Source organism: Carcharodon carcharias, chromosome 8, assembly GCF_017639515.1.
Source record: "Carcharodon carcharias isolate sCarCar2 chromosome 8, sCarCar2.pri, whole genome shotgun sequence".
In the NCBI taxonomy this organism is placed as follows: domain Eukaryota; kingdom Metazoa; phylum Chordata; class Chondrichthyes; order Lamniformes; family Lamnidae; genus Carcharodon; species Carcharodon carcharias.
Window position 1 is genome coordinate 151,723,551 of NC_054474.1, and position 17,921 is coordinate 151,741,471.

General features: G+C 51.9%; 1 protein-coding gene across 6 annotated transcripts in view; it reads right to left on the reverse strand.

The window, feature by feature from the left end:
* sh3glb2a (SH3-domain GRB2-like endophilin B2a) overlaps positions 1 to 17,921 on the reverse strand; it is a 115,672-nt gene that overhangs the window by 66,254 nt on the left and 31,497 nt on the right. For all 6 annotated transcript variants that reach the window (XM_041193921.1, XM_041193920.1, XM_041193919.1 and 3 more), the window contains exon 2: positions 11,918 to 12,059. In XM_041193921.1, the coding sequence (XP_041049855.1) occupies positions 11,918 to 12,059 (142 nt within the window). The remainder of the gene's footprint in view (positions 1 to 11,917; positions 12,060 to 17,921) is intronic.

Sequence of the window (17,921 nt, forward strand, 5' to 3'; positions counted from 1 at the left end):
AGAGTGGGTGAGAGAGAGAGGGGCAAAAGAGAGAGAGGGGGCAAAAGAGAGAGAGAGGGAGCGAAAAAGAGAGAGCGAAAAAAGAGAGAGAGAGAGGGGGGGTTGAAAGAGAGATAGAGAGAGAGGTGGGTGAAAGAGAAAGAGGGGCCGAGACAGAGAGGGCGAGAGAGGGAGAAAGAGGGAGAGAGAGAGATACATACCAGAAGCTAGAAAGGAATGAAATTCATGTTTCCAGCACTGTAATAAGAGATTAGACATGGAGACTGTTAGAAAAGGCCCGAATAAGATCAGGAAGAATTGTGAAGAAGAGTGAACGGGAGGTTGTTAATTCTTGGGGCTTCCAGTTACTAAGGAGAATGGAAGGACACACCACCATCAAAGTACACATGCTGTGTGCTGTGGTATCAGTGAAATTCAAGGTACACCGAGAACCATTAATTCTCCATGGATACCTGAGCTAAATCCAGGCGGGAAATCCGCGAGGTTCTGACTAGTCATTAGAGGGAGTCAAATGCTGTGATGTCCGACAGACTGAAAACTGCAAAGTAAAGTTTCCAAATTCAAAAAAAACAACCATAGGATCGGTAACAGAACCAGACTTACAACAGCGATACCAGAACTGAGGAAATGCTGAATAGGCTGAGGCTCTTTGCTCTAGAAAACAGAAGGTGACCTAATAGATGCCTTCAAAATTCTGAAGAGGTTTAATAGGATAGACATAATGAGGGGTTGGGGGTGGTGGGGAGACTATAACTATAGACCACAAACAGTAGCCACTAATAAATAACCAGACAATGGTGAGAATGTGGAACTCACTACCACAAGGGAGTGGGTCGAGGAGAATTGCTTGGACGAATTTAAGAGGAAGCTGGATAACCACACAAGGCAGAATGGAATAGAAGGATATGGTGATGGGGTTGGATGAAGCGGGATGGGAGGAGTTTTTTGTGGAGCATAAACGCCAGCACAAACCAGTTGGGCTGAATGGCCTGTTTCTGTGCTGTAAATTCTCCATAACCATATCCTGAGGCCTGAGTAAGACAAGGAAGCAGGATTGTGACATACTGACAAATCATTTGAAGGAGTCCAATGTTGTAGGGGTAAAAATTAGACAAATAAAGTTCCCAAACTCAAGAAGGGCAATAAAATAATATCAACAACCTCAGACCTGATATCCTAATCTCAATCATTGTTAAAGTAATGAAATCAATAATCTAAATTAGGATGGGTGATAACCTGCAAATCAAAATCTAATAGATTTACAATGTACGTGTCTTCGAGAGGTAGATCTTGTCCGATCGGTTTGCTGCAATTCCTACATACAACAGTGACCACACTTCAAAAAAAGCACATTGTTGGCTGAGGGTGTCCTGAGGTGGTGCTATGTAATTGGTTTTCCTTCCAAAGCCACATGAGCAATAATTAGTTTCCAAATCATGTCAGGATCATCTGGACCTCCTGCCTGCTAATTCCAACAATTGTGTAGGGGGGAAGAATGAGTCGGAAGCTAGCTTGTACCTTAAAACAGGCTTCTTTTCGAGATAGTAAAGTCACAGACTCACCCAGTTCCTTCCAGACACCCAGAGTAACTCTTTTGAGTACAAACATGTTTCCATCTGTTCCTATTCAGATGAAGTTACATTGTTTCATAGTTTGCCATTGTGAGATTTGAACTCTTGATAATCTTTTAAATGAAAATCAAATCAACAAAATTGGGATAAATCAGGCACAGCCCCTAATTCAGGTCAGCTGTAAAACCAAGAACAAAAGTTTAAAGGAACCTTACAAACTTTAAATCAAAATGTGATTAAAGGGGTCAACAAAACACCCCAGTCCCCGCGGTGCCCACCGAGCACGGAAGGCCTCGAGAGTGCCAGCAGACACCGCATGCTCCCTCTCCAGGGACATCCGGCAGTGAACGTAGCCGCGGAAGAGGGACAAACAATCGGGCGGGACTCCCCCGTCGATCGCCCGCTGCCTGGACCTGTTAATGGCCAACTTGGCCAGGCCCAGGAGCAGGTTCACAAGAAGGTCCTCCTCCTTCCCGACCCCCTTCCGCACCGGGTGCCCATAGATCAGGAGCGTGGGGCTGAAGTGCAAACAAAACATCAATAAAAGGTTTTTCAAATAACTAAAAAGGGAGTGCAGCCTACAACACCCTATGTGTAAATGGTCTACGGACTCCACAAGACCGCAAAAAGGGCACATGTCCTGAGAGTCCGTGAACCTATGCATCCTCTTATTATAGGGGACTGCTGCATGCAACACCCTCCACCCAGGTCCCTGATAGAAAGGGGAAGGACACCTCCGTAGAGGGCCTCCCATCGGGGGCCTCCGCCGCCGGACGGCAACAAGGCACGCCAGGGCGTGTCCGGGCGACGGACAAGGGCGAGAAAATGGAAGGTGTGCAGCAGCAGTCCGTACAAAAAGCCCCTCTTTGCCGTGCCAAAAGGCACGGAGGGCATGTCCCCGAGGCGGCTCATGTTGCGGGGCACCAGCACCCGAGGGAGGGTTCGGGGCTTGGGGCCAATGTGGAATTCCGTCTGAACAGGGGAACGCTCAGACGGAAGACCACCGCGCACCTGGGCCACCTCAAGACCCAAAATAACGTCGGGTCCGAGCACGACCATTCTCAGGTCTTGGATGGCATCGGCTGCGACCTGGACACTCACAGACGCGCGTCGCGCCAACTCCTGCGGGAGCATCCAGCCCAGTCCTCCGCCACCCAGTACGTCCCCGATCCTGGTCACCCCTGCGGCCACAGCCCTCCTCTCCGCCAACCACTGAAAAGGACGGAGGGGCGGATTCCTGAGCAGCGGCTCTCTGACGATAGCCGCTACTCCTGACGGGGGAGAGCTGCGTCGCGAGGCGACCACTTTCCAGACTTTGATCAGGTCCTGGTAAAAGATGGGCAACGCCTGCAAGGAGCCACCGAGGCCCAGCTGTTCTATAAACAGGAGCTGCACGTCATAATTCAGGCCGTGCACCTGACGGAAGAAATACGTCATCAGGGCACACCATCTAGGAGGAGGCTCGACGTAGAGGTATTGCTGCAGGGTCTGAAGGCGGAAAGTCGCCACCTGTGTGCGTAGGCACACTAGCGCCTGACCACCCTCCCTAAGCGGGAGACTCAGAACCTCGGCAGCGACCCAGTGCAATCTTTTGTCCCAGAAGAAGTCGACTAACAATCTCTGGATTCTTGTGACAAAGTCCGGGGGAGGGGTCAAAGTGACCAGCCGATACCACAACATGGCGGCGATCAGCTGGTTTATGACCAGAACTCGACCTCGGTAAGATAGCACTCGGAGCAGTCCTGTCCAGCGCCGCAGGCGAGCGGTGACTTTCGTCTCCAGTTCCTGCCAGTTTGCCGGCCAGGATTCCTCAGCGGGGCAGAGATGGACCCCCAGGTAGAGGAGGCTGGTCCTGCTCCAGGTGAAAGGCCTGAGCTCCTCGGGTAGGGGATCCATCTGCCACTGACCGACCAGGAGTCCAGAACATTTACCCCAGTTGATCCTGGCAGAAGAAGCGGCAGAGTAGACCTCCTGGCACTCGCGCATCCTCCGCAGATCAGCCGGGCAAGAATGTACGGCTCCTCCCGCCTGGTGGGATATTACATTGTTTTTCATAGTTTGCCATTGTGAGATTTGAACTCTTGATACTCTTTTGAGTAAACCTGTTTCCATCTGTTTCAGATGAAGTTACATTGTTTCATAGTTTGCCATTGTGAGATTTGAACTCTTGATACTCTTTTTTTTTTTGAATAAACCCGTTTCCATCTGTTTCAGATGAAGTTACATTGTTTCATAGTTTGCCATTGTGAGATTTGAACTCTTGATAATCTTTTAAATGAAAACCAAATCAACAAAATTGGGATAAATCAGGCACAGCCCCTAATTCAGGTCAGCTGTAAAATCAAGAACAAAGTTTTAAAGGAAACTTACAAACTTTAAATCAAAATGTGATTAAAGGGGTCAACAAAACACCCCAGTCCCCGCGGTGCCCACCGAGCACGGAAGGCCTCGAGAGTGCCAGCAGACACCGCGTGCTCCTTCTCCAGGGACATCCGGCAGCGAACGTAGCCGCGGAAGAGGGACAAACAATCGGGCGGGACTCCCCCGTCGATCGCCCGCTGCCTGGACCGGTTAATGGCCAACTTGGCCAGGCCCAGGAGCAGGTTCACGAGGAGGTCCTCCTCCTTCCCGACCCCCTTCCGCACCGGGTGCCCATAGATCAGGAGCGTGGGGCTGAAGTGCAAACAAAACATCAATAAAAGGTTTTTCAAATAACTAAAAAGGGAGTGCAGCCTACAACACCCTATGTATACATGGTCCACGGACTCCACAAGACCGCAAAAAGGGCACGTGTCCTGAGAGTCCGCGAACCAATGCATCCTCTTATTATAAGGGACTGCTGCATGCAACACCCTCCAACCCAGGTCTCCGATAGAAAGGGGGAGGACACCTCCGTAGAGGGCCTCCCATCGGGGGCTTCCGCCGCCGGACGGCAACAAGGCACGCCAGGGCGTGTCCGGTCGACGGACAAGGGCGAGAAAATGGAAGGTGTGCAGCAGCAGTCCGTACAAAAAGCTCCTCTTTGCCGTGCCAAAAGGCACAGAGGGCATGTCCCCGAGGCGGCTCATATTGCGGGGCACCAGCACCCGAGGGAGGGTTCGGGGCTTGGGGCCAATGTGGAATTCCGTCCGAACAGGGGAACGCTCAGACGGAAGACCACCGCGCACCTGGGCCGCCTCAAGACCCAAAATAACGTCGGGTCCGAGCACGACCGTTCTCAGGTCTTGGATGGCATCGGCTGCGACCTGGACACTCACAGACGCGCGTCGCGCCAACTCCTGCGGGAGCATCCAGCCCAGTCCTCCGCCACCCAGCACGTCCCCGATTCTGGTCACCCCTGCGGCCACAGCCCTCCTCTCCGCCAACCACTGAAAAGGACGGAGGGGCGGATTCCTGAGCAGCGGCTCTCTGACGATAGCCGCTACTCCTGACGGGGGAGAGCTGCGTTGCGAGGCGACCACTTTCCAGACTTTGATCAGGTCCTGGTAAAAGACGGGCAACGCCTGCAAGGAGCCACCGAGGCCCAGCTGTTCTATAAACAGGAGCTGCACGTCATAATTCAGGCCGTGCACCTGACGGAGGAAATACGTCATCAGGGCACACCATCTAGGAGGAGGCTCGACGTAGAGGTATCGCTGCAGGGTCTGAAGGCGGAAAGTCGCCACCTGTGTGCGTAGGCACACTAGCGCCTGACCACCCTCCCTAAGCGGGAGACTCAGAACCTCGGCAGCGACCCAGTGCAATCTTTTGTCCCAGAAGAAGTCGACTAACAATCTCTGGATTCTTGTGACAAAGTCCGGGGGAGGGGTCAAAGTGACCAGCCGATACCACAACATGGCGGCAATCAGCTGGTTTATGACCAGAACTCGACCTCGGTAAGATAGCACTCGGAGCAGTCCTGTCCAGCGCCGCAGGCGAGCGGTGACTTTCGTCTCCAGTTCCTGCCAGTTTGCCGGCCAGGATTCCTCAGCGGGGCAGAGATGGACCCCCAGGTAGAGGAGGCTGGTCCTGCTCCAGGTGAAAGGCCTGAGCTCCTCGGGTAGGGGATCCATCTGCCACTGACCGACCAGGAGTCCAGAACATTTACCCCAGTTGATCCTGGCAGAAGAAGCGGCAGAGTAGACCTCCTGGCACTCGCGCATCCTCCGCAGATCAGCCGGGCAAGAATGTACGGCTCCTCCCGCCTGGTGGGATATTACATTGTTTTTCATAGTTTGCCATTGTGAGATTTGAACTCTTGATACTCTTTTGAGTAAACCTGTTTCCATCTGTTTCAGATGAAGTTACATTGTTTCATAGTTTGCCATTGTGAGATTTGAACTCTTGATACTCTTTTTTTTTTGAATAAACCCGTTTCCATCTGTTTCAGATGAAGTTACATTGTTTCATAGTTTGCCATTGCGAGATTTGAACGTTTGATACTCTTTTGAGTAAACCTGTTTCCATCTGTTTCAGATGAAGTTACATTGTTTCATAGTTTGCCATTGTGAGATTTGAACTCTTGATCTTGGGGTTACAAACCCAGTACCATAACCACTTGGCTATTTAGGCCAAGCCGACACCCAGCGTAAACCAGAGTAAATATACTCCTGCAATAATTCCCTAATCCTTCCCCAATTGGGGACAGCTGTGCTTAATTCCCAACTTGAAGCAGCACACGTTCAACATTAACAATGCCCAGAGGCCAGGTCAACAGTTTAACCTTACCACCATGGCTCCAGATCCCAGTACAACCCCAATAAACACCAGGGAACTTGTAAACTCTCTCAAATTTATTGGGAATCTGGAACACAGGATCAAATTCTTGGTCTGCGTGCCACCATTTGGGACTGAGATGAGGGGCAGTTTCTTCACTCAGAGGGTTGTGAATCTTTGGAATCCTTTACCCCAGAGAGCCTTGGATGCTCTGACATTGAGTATATTCAAGACGGAGGTCGATAGATTTTTGGGTACTAAAGGGATTAAGGGATATCGGGTCACTGTGGGAAGGTGGAGTTGGGATGAAAGATTAGCCATGATCTCATTGAACAGCAATCCTGGCTCAAGCAGCCAAATGGCCAAATCTAGCTCCCATTTCTTATGTAAAGGGACAAATGAAATTTATCAGCTTCATGAGACTGGTGACTGCAGCATAGAGTTCTCCAGGGAAGAGGCCACAAGGCTCCCCACTGCGCATTGCTAATGTGCCGACTACAATGACAGCTCCAGAAAAGGTCACCTTACAACAATCTGGAGGGAAAATGTCTCAACTCAGTCAGACGCCAACTAATTATGACAGCGATAATTTAATGACAAGCCCACACAGAAGGTCAGCGTGTGAGATAAAGCCTGCTGAGAATGGGCTTGAAGAGAATATCTTCAAGAGGAACCACTTACCCAAATGAGTAGTTGAGGCAAATTGCGGGCTTGCCTCTAAGGGGAAACTAGATAAACACATGAGGGAGAAAGGAAGAGAAGGAAAGATAAATAGGTGAGCTGGAAAAGTGTGGGAAGAGGCTTCTGTGGATCATAAACACCAGCATGGACCGATTGGGCTAAATGGCCTGTTTCTGTGCTGTAAATTCTACATTTGGCCAGTAAGGTTAGTGGTACAGGTATACCGCACATAACGGGCAGAATTTTACCACCCCATTTCAGCGGGGACGGGGGCCATAAAATGTGGCGCGACATTCTAAACCCCAGTGACTTCAGTGAGAATGTAAAATCCCCCCGCCGAAAAATCCCTTGCTGTAAAATCCCCCCGCCGTAACATCCCCCCGCCGTAAAATCCCCCCGCCGTAAAATCCCCCCGCCGTAACATCCCCCCGCCGTAACATCCCCCCGCCGTAACATCCCCCCGCCGTAACATCCCCCCGCCGTAACATCCCCCCGCCGTAACATCCCCCCGCCGTAACATCCCCCCGCCGTAACATCCCCCCGCCGTAACATCCCCCCGCCGTAACATCCCCCCGCCGTAACATCCCCCCGCCGTAACATCCCCCTCTGTAACATCCCCCCGCCGTAAAATCCCCCCGCCGTAAAATCCCCCTGCCGTAAAATCCCCCTGCCGTAAAATCCCCCCGCTGTAAAATCCCCCGCTGTAAAATCCCCCTCTGTAACATCCCCCCGCCTTAAAATCCCCCCACCGTAAAATCCCCCCACCGTAAAATCCCCCCGCCATAAAATTCTGCCCAATAAGTTTATGCTGAACCACAAGATGTTACAGAGATGGTGTAATGTGATTAACAGACTTACATGTTTATAAAACACAACATAATTGCTGATTTTCCTTTTACTCATTCTTGTGAGATTGGCTGGCTAGGACAGCATTTATTGCCCATCCCTAATTGCCCTTGAGAAGGTGGTGGTGAGCTGCTGACTTGAACTACTGCAGTATGTAGTATAAGGGTCTGGCAAATATAGGGTTAATGTGGGACTGAGTGCAGTACCACCCACACTGTGATGTAAGAGAGCACATGACTGGCACCCAGGGTCAGTCCAGCATTGGACCGAGCTGTGTGTGCCAGCAAGCATGGAGACAGATCCTAGCTTGTCCCTTTACTGTACCTTTGCAAATATTTCTAGTAGCTAATAAAGACTTAGTTAACCTACATATTACTACAAGACTTCTTTAGAATTACCCATCTGTAACCGACACCCTACAACACAGTCTGTGTGGTGTAGGTACACCCTCAATACTGTTAGGGAGGGATTTCCAGGATTTTGACCCAGTGACAGTGAAGGAATGGCGATATATTTCCAAGTCAGGAAGGCGAATGACTTGGAGGGGAACTTCCAGGTGGTGGTGTTCCCATGTGTCTGCTGCCCTTGTCCTTCTAGATGGTAGAGGTTATGGGTTTGGAAGGTGCTGTCGAAGGAGCGTTGGTGAATTCCTGCAGTGCATCTTGTAGATGGTACACACTGCTGCCACTGTGCATCGATGGTGGAGGGAGTGAATGTTTGTGGATTTGGTGCCAATCTAGTGGGCTGCTTTGTCCTGGGCGGTGTTAAGCTTCTTGAGTGTTGTTGGAGCGGCACTCATCCAGGCAAGTGGGGAGTATTCCATCAGACTCCTGACTTGTGCCTTGTAGATGGTGGACAGACAGGCTTTGGGGAGTCAGGAGGTGAGTTACTCACCGCAGGATTCCTAACTTCTGACCTGCTCTTACAGCCACAGTATTTATATGGCTAGTCCAGTTCAGTTTCAGGATGTTGATAGTCACAGTGGTAGAAAATGAACACCCACACAAACAACAACTTGTGTTAACATGGGCAGCAGATGAGGTGGAGTTCCAGTTATCAGAAAGGTGGGTTTAGGGTTGTAGGACAAGCCCAAGGACAGGTGTCTGGAAAGTGCATCTGGAGTTAACAGGAATTCAGAAAGAGAGTTGGGCGTGGCTTTCAGTCTGGGTTCAGGGCAGCATCAAACAGGCCGAATGGCCCTTGGCTACCCTGAGATCTAAAATAGTTCAAATTACTGGGCAATTTACAAAACCAGCCAGTCCTAATGGAGGGGCGTACACAGAGCGGTCTCAATACCTCACCATGATACCTCACCAATACCATGACTGCATCATTAAAGATACAGAGACGCCAAGGATAAGAGTGCATGGTGCACAAAGCTGGAGTGAGAGAAAGTACAATGAATCTAAAAGGGTCCTTGTTATATATAACTGAATTTTTATAGCGCCTTTAACATAATGAAAGGTGCTTCACAGGAGTATTATCAAACAAAATCTGATACCAAGCCACATGAGGAGATATTAGGTCAGATGATCAAAAACTTGGTCAAAGACGTAAGGTTTATGGAGCATCATAGAGGAGAAGAGAGTGAGGTAGAGACGAGGCGGAGAGGATGGAATTCCAGAGCTTGGGGCCCAGGCAACTGAAGGCACAGCCTCCAGTGGTGCAGAGACTAAAATCGGGGATTATCAAGAGGCCATAATGAGAGGGGCGCAGAGCTCTCCGAGGGTTGTGGGGCTGGAGGAGGTTACGGAGATAGGTCATAAAGGGATTTGAAAACAAGGATGAGAATTTTAGAACTGAGGTGTTACTGGGACAGGGGCCAAGGGGAGTTCAGCGGGTACAGGGGTGACGAGTGAATGGGACTTGGTGAGAGTTTAGATACAGGCAGCAGAGTTTTGAATGAGCTAAGATGCGAGGCCGGCTAGGAGAGGATTGGAATCATCAAGTCTATAGATAATGGCACGGAAGAGAGTTTTAGTAACAGATGAGCTGCGGATGTGATAGAAAACCAGGTATTTATTCTCTAGAACAGTAATCCGCCCTTCCCTTCCTGCCCTCCTTGGGATTCTCTCCCCCCTCCCGGTGGGATCTCACCTGGGGTTTATTCAGTACCTCCTCAGGGGAGTGTACCTGAAAATCAACATTCATTCAGCACGCAGAGAATCAGCGTCACAAACATGCATCCTGTTTGAGATAGAGCCTCAAATGTGGAAAAGCCCATTCCGAATACTCAAACTGCCCAGGATACTCGAGCACGGTGATGAGGGACCAGGCAGTGAGGCTTAAGGGGCAAACATCATTTCTCTATTACATCCAGGTGCAGAATAACCAAGTCAATGGTGCTTGGTTGACGCATCTAGGACCGTTTCAACACAACTTTTCATTTCAAAATAAGGGGTCTCCTGTTTAAGATGGAGGCAAAGAGGAATTTGTTCTCTCAGGGGAGTGTTAAGCTTTGGAATTCTTTTCCACAGAGAGCAGTGGAGGTGGGTCATTTAATATATTCAAGGCCCGAGTTAGATTTATAATAACAAGGGAGTCAAGAGTTATTGGGGGGCAGGCAGGAAAGTGAAATTAAGGCCACACTCAGAGCAGCTGTGATCTTATTGACTGGTAAAGGAGGTTGAAATGGCCTAGTCCCTGCTCCAATTTCTTATGTTCAGCCTTTCCTCATTTCCTCAAATTTGGCTGGGATAAAGTGAAAGGAGAAACGAAGAGAGAGAGAGGGGACGAAGAAAATGAGGGGGGGAGAATGACTGTGGATTTCTACTGGTCCTTTCACAAGCGAGTAACACAAAAGGGATTCGGAGCTGAGGTTTCCAGGTTTTTCCCCCTTCAGCAGTCCTGGGATTTTCCTCCGGTTGCCATCTCTTCCGGGAGAAGCGATTGACAGATTCTGCGACTATCTGTATCACGGTGCACAAGGTATCACAGTTACATGGGGCAGCTCGGGCCGACCAGAATATTTTATACTGTCTGTCATTTTCACATGTTCGTATCCTCAGGACATCCCAAAATGTTTCACAGCCAATGAGGTGCTTTTGCGCAGCGTACTTGCTGGGAAGGATGAAGTCTGGGCTTGTGGAATAATATCAGGTCAGTTACGACAACTGTTCAAAAGTAATTTCAGAGTCAAACTTTACAACCATGCCATAAAGACAGGTGGAATTTCAATCTCCTTCACCTACTCTCACCGGGAGCATAGGAACAGGAGGCCATTCAGCCCATCGAGGCTGTTCCTCCATCCGCCCAGATCACTTCCATTCACTTAACTGATCTCAAAAACTCTGCTGCCTCCATCTAAACTTTCCTCAAGTCCCATTCACCCATCACCCTTGTACCTTACCTAACATCTACTTGGCTCCTGTTCCAACAACACCTCGGTTTTAAAATATTCATCTTGGTTTTCAAATTCCTTTCTGGCCTCTTCCCTCCCTGTCTCTGTAATCTCCTTCAGCCCCACATCCCTCCGAGATCTCAGAAGTGAGGTTGTGACCGACCTGTGTCCGAACCCCACCCAGCCACCTTGGCTTTATTCCACTCTTACACCATCGGCCATCAAAAGCCTACCAATCTCTGAATTAAAATGATAAACTGAGCTGTCACTGTGGGAGGCCTTGTGGTGCAATGGGTGGTGTCCCTGCCTTCGAGCCATAAGCTCCAGGTTCAAGTCTCACTCCAGGACTAGATGGTCACGGAAGGTGAGTTCATAACGCGGCCAAACAGGTTGATGATCAGCCTGTAAATCCTTCCAATACGCCTGATGGCAGGCAGTAAGACCTGGAGAGTTTCCTGTGGTCAGCCATACTGCAGAAAGCAATGGCAAACCACTGCAGTACTTTGCCAAGCATAATCATGGACCAATGCAATTGGAGGCAATGGTCACCAAAGCCCTCTTAGGGCAGGGGACCTGAAGGAGGAGGAATTGAGCTAGCACCTACTGCTTTTTGTAGGGTAGAGTTCCACACTTCCGCCACCCTTTCTGTGAAAAAGTGTTTCTCCTTCTGTCCTAATTCAGGTCCCGCTCCTGTTTGACCCGGACATGATCTTGAATGTGTCTGAAATGTCGCCAAAGAGGATGCAGTAGAGCAACAGATTGAAAACCCTTTGCCTGATCTTACTTGGGTTGGGTTGAAGCAAGACTTCGGTCTGACGTAGGATCTTCTCTGTCCAGTTTTTGGTGCTGTCAGCACGGCTCAGGAGGTTCTCAAAGTGCGCATCCAGTTCGGTTTTCTCCGCCTGTCCGAGCTTCTCCTCTGTGAACTGCAACAGAACAAGGGAGAGAAACCACGTGAGACAACGTGAATCCACACAGACACTCGAACCCTCAAAACAACCCTACATCAGTGGCTGGTGAAAACCAAAAGAAATATTGATGGTTGGTGGTAGAGAACTTGAGTATTACTGAAATAAAGACACATGCTATCGAAGCTTTTCGACTTGTACTCATCAGGACAATTCATAAGAATACCAAATTGTAAAGGGAACAACAATTTACACTGCATGAGAAGAGAGTATTGATTGGTTTGCAAGTGGACTCTGATTGATAGAGGTTTTGCCATGGAGAGTATACCAGTTAAATGATGACTGACAGTTAACTGCCAAGCTTTGACAACATGTCTTTGTTCAAGCAATATGAAACAAATACTCTTTGATAATTGATCAACAGATCACGAATCATTATTCATCGAGCAACAGGTGCGGTGTTAAACATGTATCAGGCTGGTTGGTAGGAACTTGAGACAAATTAGTCTGATGATCACTGTTTAATTGCACAAGTGACTGAGTGACTCACAATTTATTCATGATAAACAAAAAAAGCTTTGTTTCTTTGTAATAAAAGGACAGTTTGTGTATAAGAACAGGAGGACGACATTCAGCCCTGAATCCTGCTCCACTATTCAATGATCATGGCTGATCTGTGATCTAACTCTCGACACCCACCCTTACCCCAGGTCCCTTCATACCTTTGGATAACAAAATTTTACCTATCTCAGATTTAAACTTAATAATTGATTTAGCATCAATTGCCATTTGCGGAAAAAATTCCAAAATTCCACAGCCCCGCGCGTGTAGAAGCATTTGCACTCCTGATAGGTCCTGCTCTAATTTTTAGACCACACACTGTGTACGCCTGGACTCCCAAATCAGACTACATACTGTGTACGCCTGCAGAAACAGAGAGAGAGGAGCAGAGAGAGAGCGGGGCAGAGAGAGAGAGAGAGGGGGGGTGCAGAGAGAGAGAGGGGGGGTGCAGAGAGAGGGAGAAAGAGTGGGGCAGAGAGAGAAGGAGAAGGGGGGGGCAGAGAGACAGAGAGGGGGGCAGAGAAAGATGGAGAGAGAGGGGGGCAGAGAGGGAGAGAGGGGGGCAGAGGGAGAGAGGGGGGCAGAGGGAGAGAGGGGGGCAGAGGGAGAGAGGGGGGCAGAGGGAGAGACAGGGGGCAGAGAAAGAGACAGGGGGCAGCGAGAGAGAGAGCGGGGGGGCAGAGAGAGAGAGAGAAGGGCAGAGAGAGAGAGGGGGAGGCAGAGAGAGAGAGGGAGCAGAGAGGGGGGGGGTGCAGAGAGAGAGAGAGAGAGGGCAGAGAGAGAGGGAGCAGAAAGAGAGAGGGAGCAGAGAGAGAGAGGGAGCAAAGAGAGAGAGGGAGGCAGAGAGAGGGAGGCAGAGGGAGAGAGAGAAATGGGCAGGGGGAAAGAGAGAGTTGGGCAGGGAGAGAGGGGGCAGAGAGAGAGAGGGGGCAAAGGGAGAGGGGGCAGAGGGAGAGGGGGCAGAGGGAGAGGGGTGGCAGAGAGAGGGGGGTGGCAGAGAGAGGGGGGTGGCAGAGAGAGGGGGGTGGCAGAGAGAGGGGGGTGGCAGAGAGAGGGGGGTGGCAGAGAGAGGGGGGTGGCAGAGAGAGGGGGGGCAGAGAGAGAGGGGGGCAGAGAGAGAGGGGGGGCCGAGAGAGAGGGGGGGCCGAGAGAGAGGGGGGCAGAGAGAGAGGGGGGGCAGAGAGAGAGGGGTGGCAGAGAGAGAGGGGGGACCGAGAGAGAGGGGGGACCGAGAGAGAGGGGGGACCGAGAGAGAGGGGGGACCGAGAGAGAGGGGGGACCGAGAGAGAGGGGGGGACCGAGAGAGAGGGGGACAGAGAGAGAGGGGGGCAGAGAGAGAGGGGGGCAGAGAGAGAGGGGGGCAGAGAGAGAGAGGGGGCAGAGAGAGAGAGGGGGGCAGAGAGAGAGAGAGAGAGAGAGAGGGGCAGAGAGAGAGGGGGCAGAGAGAGATGGAGAAGGGCAGAGAGAGAGAGAGGGAGCAGAGAGAGATGGAGAGGGGCAGAGAGAGAGGGGGGGCAGAGAGAGAGGGGGGCAGAGAGAGAGGGGGGCAGAGAGAGAGGGGGGCAGAGAGAGAGGGGGGCAGAGAGAGAGGGGGGGCAGAGAGAGAGGGGGGCAGAGAGAGAGGGGGGCAGAGAGAGAGGGGGCAGAGAGAGAGGGGGCAGAGAGAGAGGGGGCAGAGAGAGAGGGGGCAGAGAGAGAGGGGGCAGAGAGAGAGGGGGCAGAGAGAGAGGGGGCAGAGAGAGAGGGGGCAGAGAGAGAGGGGGGCAGAGAGAGAGGGGGCAGAGAGAGAGGGGGCAGAGAGAGAGGGGGGCAGAGAGAGAGGGGGGCAGAGAGAGAGGGGGGGCAGAGAGAGAGAGGGGGCAGAGAGAGAGGGGGCAGAGAGAGAGGGGGCAGAGAGAGAGAGGGGGCAGAGAGAGATGGGGCAGAGAGAGAGAGGGGGCAGAGAGAGAGATGGGTCAGAGAGAGAGATGGGGCAGAGAGAGAGGGGGCAGAGAGAGAGGGGGCAGAGAGAGAGGGGGCAGAGAGAGAGGGGGCAGAGAGAGAGATGGGGCAGAGAGAGAGGGGGCAGAGAGAGAGGGGGCAGAGAGAGAGGGGGCAGAGAGAGAGGGGGGGCAGAGAGAGAGATGGGGCAGAGAGAGAGATGGGGCAGAGAGAGAGATGGGGCAGAGAGAGAGGGGGCAGAGAGAGAGGGGGCAGAGAGAGAGGGGGCAGAGAGAGAGGGGGCAGAGAGAGAGGGGGCAGAGAGAGAGGGGGCAGAGAGAGAGATGGGGCAGAGAGAGAGGGGGCAGAGAGAGAGGGGGCAGAGAGAGAGGGGGGGCAGAGAGAGAGAGGGCAGAGAGAGAGAGGGGGCAGAGAGGGAGCAGAGAGGGGGGGGGTGCAGAGAGAGAGAGAGAGAGAGGGCAGAGAGAGAGGGAGCAGAAAGAGAGAGGGAGCAAAGAGAGAGAGGGAGGCAGAGAGAGGGAGGCAGAGAGAGGGAGGCAGAGGGAGAGAGAGAAATGGGCAGGGGGAAAGAGAGAGTTGGGCAGGGAGAGAGGGGGCAGAGAGAGAGAGGGGGCAAAGGGAGAGGGGGCAGAGGGAGAGGGGGCAGAGGGAGAGGGGGCAAAGGGAGAGGGGGCAGAGGGAGAGGGGGCAGAGGGAGAGGGGGCAGAGGGAGAGGGGGCAGAGGGAGAGGGGGCAGAGAGAGGGGGGTGGCAGAGAGAGAGGGGGGGCCGAGAGAGAGGGGGCAGAGAGAGAGGGGGGCCGAGAGAGAGGGGGCAGAGAGAGGGGGGGCAGAGAGAGAGGGGGGCAGAGAGAGAGGGGCAGAGAGAGAGGGGCAGAGAGAGAGGGGGGGCCGAGAAAGAGGGGGGCAGAGAGAGAGGGGGGGCAGAGAGAGAGGGGGGGCAGAGAGAGAGGGGGGGCCGAGAGAGGGGGGTGGCAGAGAGAGGGGGGTGGCAGAGTGAGAGGGGGCAGAGAGAGAGGGGGGCAGAGAGAGAGGGGGCAGAGAGAGAGGGGGGGCAGAGAGAGAGGGGGCAGAGAGAGAGGGGGGCAGAGAGAGAGGGGGCAGAGAGAGTGGGCAGAGAGAGAGATGGGGCAGAGAGAGAGAGGGGGGGCAGAGAGAGAGGGGGCAGAGAGAGAGTGGGCAGAGAGAGAGGGGGCAGAGAGAGAGAGGGGGCAGAGAGAGAGGGGGGCAGAGAGAGAGGGGGGCAGAGAGAGAGGGGGCAGAGAGAGAGGGGGCAGAGAGAGAGGGGGCAGAGAGAGAGAGAGGGCAGAGAGAGAGAGAGGGCAGAGAGAGAGGGGGCAGAGAGAGAGAGAGGGCAGAGAGAGAGGGGGGCAGAGAGAGAGGGGGGCAGAGAGAGAGGGGGCAGAGAGAGAGGGGGCAGAGAGAGAGAGAGGGCAGAGAGAGGGGGGGCAGAGAGAGAGAGGGGGCAGAGAGTGAGAGGGGGCAGAGAGAGAGGGGGCAGAGAGAGAGAGGGGGCAGAGAGAGAGGGGGGCAGAGAGAGGGGGGGCAGAGAGAGAGGGGGCAGAGAGAGAGATGGGGCAGAGAGAGAGAGGGGGGCAGAGAGAGAGGGGGCAGAGAGAGAGTGGGGGGATAGAGAGAGGGGGCAGAGAAAGAGATGGGCAGAGAGAGGGAAAGGGGCAGAAAGAAAGAGAGAGAAAGAGAGAGAGGGGAGGGAGAGGAAGGGAGAGGAGGAGAGGGAGACACAGAGAGAGTGAGGGAGACACACACATAGAGGAGCAGACACACACACAGAGGTAGACAGGAGACAGACACACAGAGAGAGGGAGACAGACACAGGAACACAGACACAGAACCATAGAAAAGTTATGGCACAGAAAGAGGCCATTCAGCCCATCATGCCTGCACTGACTGAAAAATAAAAATAAAAATACTAGCTGCCCATTCTAATCCCGCCTTCCAGACACCCACCAGCCTCTGGGTGAGGTTTTTCCTCATGTCTCCTCTAATCCCTCTACTAATCACCTTAAATCTGTGCCCCCGGTAATTGACCTCTCAGCTAGGGGAAACAGAGCATCCCTGTCTACCCTATCTAGGCCACTCAATCTTGTACACCTCGATCAGGTCAACCCACAACCTCCTCAGTTCCAAGGAAAACAATCCCAGCCTATCCAATCTTTCCTCATAGCTGCAATTTTCCAGCCCTGGCAACATTCTTGTAAATCTCCTCAGCACTCCCTGCAGAGCAATTATGTCCTTCCTATAATGTGGTGACCAGCTGTAGCCTAACCAGTGTTTTATACAATTCCATCATTACACCCATTTTTGTATTCAATAAAGGAAACCATTCCACAAGCTTTCTTTACCACCTTATCCACCTGTCCAGCATCTACAGGGAGTGTGAGAGAGAGAGAAAGAGAGAGTTAAAGACTGAGACAAAGAGCAATCCAGGGGAAGATTATTGTGTCTATGTTGAACAGCTCCTACATCACCTGAGGTTTTCAGTTTAAAATAAGCATTCGTGTATTTTAATGTGAATGCTGAGACAGGCTGGCCTCCTACTGCTCTCTGTCACAAGGTATTGGTTCAGGGGTGAGCTGTTGCTGCAAAATGCCAACAATTCTGGCATTTATCTTGAAATATGACCTTCTCTGCCCAGGGTGAGTTGCTGTCATTTTGTTTCCCTCGTGTGGGAGTTGCAGTTTAACATTATTCCTTCACGCCTGACACATTCCAAAGGCCATACGTAATGGGGAGTGGGGGGGGGTTCACTTTGTCCACTGGGACAAGGGAGGTCAGGAAGAAGAAAATTCTTGCCCCAATCTCTCACTCTCTCTTCTAGGAGCAGGACTGGGAGTGGTCAGGTGCAGCTTTCTAGCCAACCTGTCATCAACAGTGAACTAGGAGGTCAAGAGGAGAGGAAGCATTTTAAAAATCAGACCCCAATGGCATCTGCCCTGGAACTCCAAGACATCCTGGTGTCCAGTGCACACAGGTCTGTCATGTGCTTAGGATTCAGTCAAATCCTTTCCATGCAGCATCAACACAGCCCACAGGCAGCGTGAATACCCTTCTCCACAGTCCATGGCTGTCAATAACCCCTAATGTAGAATAACAACCTCCTCCACAACAACAACCTGCATTTATATAGCACCTTTAAACCGGTGAATGGTCCTGAGATGTGTCACAGGAACAATTATCAAGCAAAATTTGACACTGTGAAACAAGAGATTTTAGGCCCAAAGCTTGGTCAAAGAGTTGAGTTTGAAGATTCATCTTGGAGAGGGAATTCCAGAGTTTGGAGTTCAGGAGCTGAAGTCATGGCCACCAGTGGTGGAGTGATTTAAATCTGGGATGTATCAGACAGTAACATGACCTCTTGG